This window comes from Lotus japonicus, chromosome 5 (assembly GCF_012489685.1).
Source record: "Lotus japonicus ecotype B-129 chromosome 5, LjGifu_v1.2".
Lineage (NCBI taxonomy): Eukaryota > Viridiplantae > Streptophyta > Magnoliopsida > Fabales > Fabaceae > Lotus > Lotus japonicus.
Window position 1 is genome coordinate 11,045,569 of NC_080045.1, and position 6,520 is coordinate 11,052,088.

The following is a 6,520-nucleotide window of genomic DNA, read 5'->3' on the forward strand; positions in this document are numbered from 1 at the left end:
TGCCCGAGATGTGAGGGGAAGGAGGAAACATTGGACCATGTGTTGCGGGATTGCTTCTGTAGTAGGGGTGTGTAGTTCTGTTTTGTGTTGGGGTTTGTTTGGGACCAAAATGCACAACAGGATGTCACTAGCTAGTTGGGGAAGTTGATCCTAAATGCTTATTGCGAAGTGGCTGAGATGGTTGTCGCGATCTGCTACCACATGGCAAAGATAGCTATCCGCGAGCTGCAAAAATTCTAGGGCATGTACGTGTGTGCCTCTTCTTTGATAGGTACCAACTCTGTGGAAATAAATGCAAAAGCAAGAAATGGCTCCCCCCACCGCTGGGTATGTGGAAACTCAACGTAGATGCTGCAAAAGCTGAGGTGAGTTAGGGCCTTGGAGCTGTTGTGCGAGACTCTGATGAAAATGATATGGTCGCAGCGATGGAGCTGTGTCATTTCATCACTACACTTGAATAATACAAGACAGTACATTTTCCTTCTTCACTTCTCTGATCAAGTGAGTCAAAACTAAGAGAGTGTAACAGTATCCAGAAAAAAACACCCATCATGTTTTCTATTCAAGTGTTTTTGCCTCTATCCGTCCCTGCATAATGCTATTGCTTTGAATTGTTTGAGTTTGGATTCAAAGAATTACAAGTTTACTTGAGTTCAAGAAAAAGTTAAAAAAAATATCCTTTATCCCACCAGATGCAGCAATAAATGGAGCTAGTTTTTTTTTTTTGAATACTAATGGGGCTAATTTTTAATCTATAGAGGGAGTGAACTTATAACAACGTCAACATACCAGTGCAGAAAGATAATTCAAAATAACCTTTCTTCATGAACCTCCCCATAATTTCATTGCCAAAATAGAAAATACACAAGTCTTGTTGAAAAGGCATCCTTTAATAGTTCACAGAACAAGCAGCTCAGAAGGGCTTCTGCATTTACAATTAACAACTCCACCACCTACAATATTGATGACTAAATATTCTCTTAAGCTAAACTTCTAAATCAATGTATATTAGAAAAAAATTGTACATTAAAATATGCATATTACAATATCCTGCTGCTACAAACAACTGAATGGATGGAGATGAAGATTGAGAAAATAAAAAATACTTTAGCTGGGAGTATGACCAAAGAACCACATTAGAAAGGTTCACAGTTATTTGTCAAAGGGTCATAACATATGGTACTCTTAGATATCGCATAGCTTTTGCAGAAACCCCTGCTCTGCAGAAATTATAACCAGATTATCGTCTCAGATGAGAAACAAAACTTCATTTTCAGGTGATAATATCGGATATTTGAATGGCGGTGCTCAACTCCCTTCTCAGAATCTAAGAAAAGCCTATATTATGCACTACAGGGCTCAGGAGAAAATTATATACAGTAGCCATCCATCTAATGAGGGGGAGAGAATATCAATAATGATGTTTGACCTGATATTACTCAACTGCAGAAGCTGTCCGGCGAAGATTTGATATTCCATTACCATATTTTCCATTAGACTGCGGGCTTCTCAAGCTGCCATGTCTTACAGGCTTTGGTCGGTAAAGAAGCAAAAGCATTTCCTCCAGCTTCTGCACTGAGTATTTCACATATTTTGCATCTTGCTCAACCAAGGGACCATAGTTCTGCATGAAGCTCCGGTAAACAGGCACCACAGTCTGCACTATAAGCTGACACGTCTTCTCTCTGAGATCTCGTTCAGGGATGATCCAACCTGACTGCTTGGTGTGCATCTCATCAAAAGCTTCATTGAACTTTTTCAATCTTTTCTTGACCAGATCACGAGCAGTGGCGCGTCCTCCTGAAAAAAGAATCAGCCCCTCCCTACTCAAATGTCCAGGAAGCTTGCCCCAGCTGTCCCGCAAGAATATTGTGGAGTAATAGTCCTTATACTGTTCATGCTCCCTTAGCCAAGAATCCCCCAAGAGATCCCCGAGCTTTGTCCCTTTCAAATGCTTGTACAGATGCCAGTGATTGTTCATAGCGAAAAAATTGGAAAGCATAGGATCCTCATAACCCTTAATCCATGTCTCCAAATTCAATTCAACAGCTTTGATTATATTCAAAACCTCATTAACAAGGAGTCTCTCCTGAAAGCTTTGACGCTCCCAACTTCTCTGAATAATCAGAACTTGGGTCAGAATCGGCTTATAGTCCTCCCCTAGGAGTTTATTGCAGTAATCAGCGATAAAGCTCACCAATCTTGGGACATTCCCATCTAGAGGGGGTGGGTTCTGCCTCTGTAACTCCACCTGAACCAGAAGTTCCCAGAAAATCTCTGCTGCCCCATCAATTACACTCTTGATAAGATCCCTTGTCAAATTCTGGATTTCAACACACGCTGCGCCCCCGAAAAGACGGTTGAAATCCAGCCTCAATTTAGTCAAGGATGAAAAAATATCCAACAGCTTCAAAAGTTTAATGGGGTCTTTCTTGCTCTCTGTAACAGTCTTCCCAAATTGAAGAAATGCAAGCATACCACCCTGTGCAGCTATCCTTGAAAAGCAACCCATCCATACATCCAAACCAAGCCTCTCAAACACATCATTACAAAGCTTATACTCAGCCTCAAACAAATGTTTCACGGCAAACTCCAAATGCTTTCCCCACTGAGCTATATAACCCTCTATGCTCTGCACATCATTGAATTCAGACACTGAGATCTCAAGGTAATCCAAATTGAGAGCCTGCAAACTTGCTCTTACATTAGAACCACGGACTTCGACATAAATTGATATGCACTTGTCAAGTCTGTCATTAGCCTTCATTCTTCCAAGAATCACCTGCAACTTGTGAATAACAGGCACAGGCAAAGGCGAAGGGGCAATGCAGGCTTGATCACCAAGGGCAGACATTTGAAGAGGCACGCTGTTTTCAGTCAAGAGAAGCCGGAACTCATTCTCCAACTTATCCAACGCGGCAGCTAAGAGGCCACCATCCAGCTCCCCATTCCCTGAACCCCGGAGTCCCTCCAACTCCTTCTTCAAATTCGAGAGAAACACTTGATCCGCAATGTTGTTATCCTCCAAGTACTCAACTATATCATCCAACCACTGAATAGCCAACCCACAATTATCACCCAAGAACCTCAACGCCTCCTCCAGTCGCTTCAACACCGACAAGTAGCCCGGAAGATCATTCCGCGGGTCCGACAAAAGCGACTTTTCAAGCCCGTGAACCGCATCGAAAACCTTCAGCACGGCAGCCGCAGGGCCAACTGCCCGATTAATGTGACCGCCAACAGCCACAAGGGCATCCTTCTCCGCCCGAATTGGCCTAACCGCAGATCCCAGCGAAGGCAGCCTAAGCTTAATCTCATCGAATCTCGGCCCAGCTTTCTCTAAAGCTAACCCCACAGCCTTTGATTTCTCAAGGCTAAGTTTCAACGACTTCCTAGCACAAATCAAATTCTCAACTCTACTATCACCAGAACCAGCCATTCATTCACCCACTTCAAATTACTAGAGAATAACAATTCAACAATGGCAAAGTGATTTGAGAATTGGGTTTTTTCCCTTTTCCTATATTCTTATCTGTGGCTATTTTCATCGGAATCATCGAAAAGTGGTCGAAAAATTTGCATTCCTAAACCAAACTTAACTCGTACCAAATCAAAAAAACTAGAAAGACACAAACGTTGTACTTAGAAATCGACAAAATAAAAGAAAAGAAGAAAAAAGGGTTTGGGGGTGTTAAAGTAGGAGAGAGATCGAGATAAGACTCACACTGAGAAAATAAGGAGAACGTGTGGGTTGACGAAGGGAAGAAGAGCGAGTTGACTCACCGAGTTGAGATACAGTGAGCGAAGAAGGAAGGGGAATGAATGAATGAGAATGGGGAAGGTGAGAATCTGAATCTCCGTGGCGATGATGAGAAAGAAACCCTAAAAAGAGGAATGTGAATTGTGAAGTGAGAGAAAGAGAGAAGTTCAGTTTCTTTTTCTTTCTTTTGGGGTGATGCAAAGTGCATGACAGTAAAGCTTTAAATGCTTGATGCTGTTTACTTTTTCATTCGTGTTTCCATATCATAGTTTAATGATTCTTCTCTCTACTGTGTAGCTTAGTCGACAACACAGACGAAGTGTATCAAAAGTCGAAAGAGGGGTGTCGGAAGAGCTCTTGAGTTTGATTCACAAACAGTATATTCCTTTCGACCGAGGGATGATGAGTTTTAATTGTGATTAAATCTCAAATTGACCGCATCTAAAAGGTGACTGGATATCGTGTGTATAAAAAAATATTATTCTCTCTTATTTTATTCGGATGTTTATAAGAAAAAAAATATTCTTCTCTCTCTTATTTTATTTTACCGTGTTTGAATTTTCTTTTTCTTCTCGTTTTCTCTCTCTCCCATCTGGCTAATATTTTGAGCTTATCTTTTTTATGTTTCTTTTGTATTAAGGGAAAAGGTAAAATAAAATAGTTAGGTGTTGAAGTGTTGGGTTAAATCTCGTAAATGGCTCACCTATTGTCAACTATGTGACACTTCTAATACGTAACATTTGGAATTTGACATATGGAATGTAAAATTTGTAGAGTGATTTCCAAATTGGACATATGAGTATCTTGGTAATATTTTCAGTGTAAGGCTTCTAATGGTTCCTCAAATAGCTAATATTTTTACTTTCATGTTAATTTAACATATTGGACGATGTGAGATTTGCTTCATCATTACAATTAGAGGTGTCCATGAAGTAGTGAACTGAATTAAACCTAATTAAAAAATCAGTCGATTTTATAATTAATGGGTTGATTCGATTCGATCTCAAGTTTGGATGGTTGAACAAAATGGGTTTGCTAGGATTGAACCAGTCGATTTCGGTTTAGGCTCTAAACTAACCGAACCGACCTGAGTACGTATATTTAAAACTTAAAAGTTAATAGCTAGACTAGCAGTGTAACATCACAATTTCTATGGTTAAGGCAAAATCCACAACACCTCCGTTAAATAGCCACATAAGCAGTTTGTCCGACTTCATAAGCCATGGTGAGCTACTCATTTCTCTTTTGTTGTTCATTATTCTCTTCAATTGGCGTCTAATAGCCACATATAAACCATGTATTTGAATAAGACTATTTGGGCCCGTTTGGTATGCTGTATTGTATAAGGCCTTATAGTATAAGACATGATTGTATAAGGCCTGATAGTATAAGGCCTGATAAAAATTTATACTATACAACGTTTGGTGTGACATTGTATAATTTATCGTATTGTTTAACATAATACAATCCAATGTTTGATGAAGTAATGAATAATGATGGATAGTATAAAAATTAATTATTTATACAAAAATGCCCTTTAAACAAATTTTATAATACTTGCAAAAATAGTTTGTAGATTCAAGGTACAAATAATTTAACAATCTTCTAAACAGCAAGATAGAAATATTTTTGATCAATTAAAATAACGTGTCACACCTATAGTCCCAAACACCAAATGATCAAAACCAAACCAAGAAGATATGCAAGTTATAGTACGACCCTACAGTACTCGAGATCATTCGGTGGAAGGCCATGGAACATTCAAGCTTGTTTGTCTCCAAAATATCTAAGGCACAAATTTCATAGAGCACTGTGTTATTTTTCTTTGAATCTTTGATGATATAAGGTTAAAAACAACCCCAGAGGGTCAAGAGATTACAGAAATAAGGTTCTGGAAATTTTCCGACGAGTCTTCACCGGAGAAGAAGGCTGATGACGGCGGAAAGCGGCGGCGAAACTCGCCGGAGATGAAAAGGAAAAAGGGGATCGTTCCTCTCCTCAATCTGATTACTATGGTGACAGTTTTGTGGCCTATTGAGGTTGGAGAAGAGAGATATTGTCAGTTATAGGTCGAGTTGCTCGCCGGGGAAGCATCCAGATCGCGGCGGATCTTCCTTCGATAGGCGCTCTTAGGTTGTTTCTCTTCGTGTTGGAGTTTAGAAGTGGTGATTTTATTGAGGTTTTGGGGCTGGTTCGAGAGCCACAAATCCCACAATTGATTTAATTAGTCCTCATCTCAACCTCCCAGCCAAGCGTAGTTTTCAAATCGTAGAGGTATCACAATATATGAATATGGTATCGAACAAATTCCCCTCACAATAATCACATCACAAAGGCAACAAATAATTACTCTAGCTCTTAATTTGGGAGGAAAAAAAACAGCGTGAAAAGGAGGAAGAATAGGAATTGGGGTTAGGAGAAAAAATAGAAAAGAGGAGGAAGGTTACAGGAGCAAAAAGAGGAAGAAAGTAGAGAGGAACGTGACAATAGGAAGAAGAGGAATGTCGATGATGAACCTGTGATGAAAGATAAATGGGGCTAGGGTTGGAATATTTTTAAGTAGCTAATACATCAAACCTTATCAGGTCTTATCCTTCCTTTGGGTGATGGATTAAGTTATCCATCATTTTAATGTATTAGAAGAGATTGATGGAAAGAGTTATACAATACGATGTATGCACCAAACAACTGATAAGCTCATAATGTATTGTATAAGCTTATACAATCAGGCCTAATACGGTGCACCAAACGGGCCCTTTG

The 6,520-nt window shown here is 39.7% G+C and overlaps 1 protein-coding gene across 1 annotated transcript; it reads right to left on the bottom strand.

Annotated features, from left to right (window-relative positions):
* Positions 1–871: 871 nt before the first annotated feature.
* On the bottom strand, positions 872–3,963 carry LOC130717605 (exocyst complex component EXO70A1). Its single transcript, XM_057567901.1, has one exon. The coding sequence runs from the start codon at positions 3,437–3,439 to the stop codon at positions 1,436–1,438; it is 2,004 nt and encodes a 667-aa protein (XP_057423884.1). The 5' UTR covers positions 3,440–3,963; the 3' UTR covers positions 872–1,435.
* Between the last annotated feature and the right edge of the window lie 2,557 nt (positions 3,964–6,520).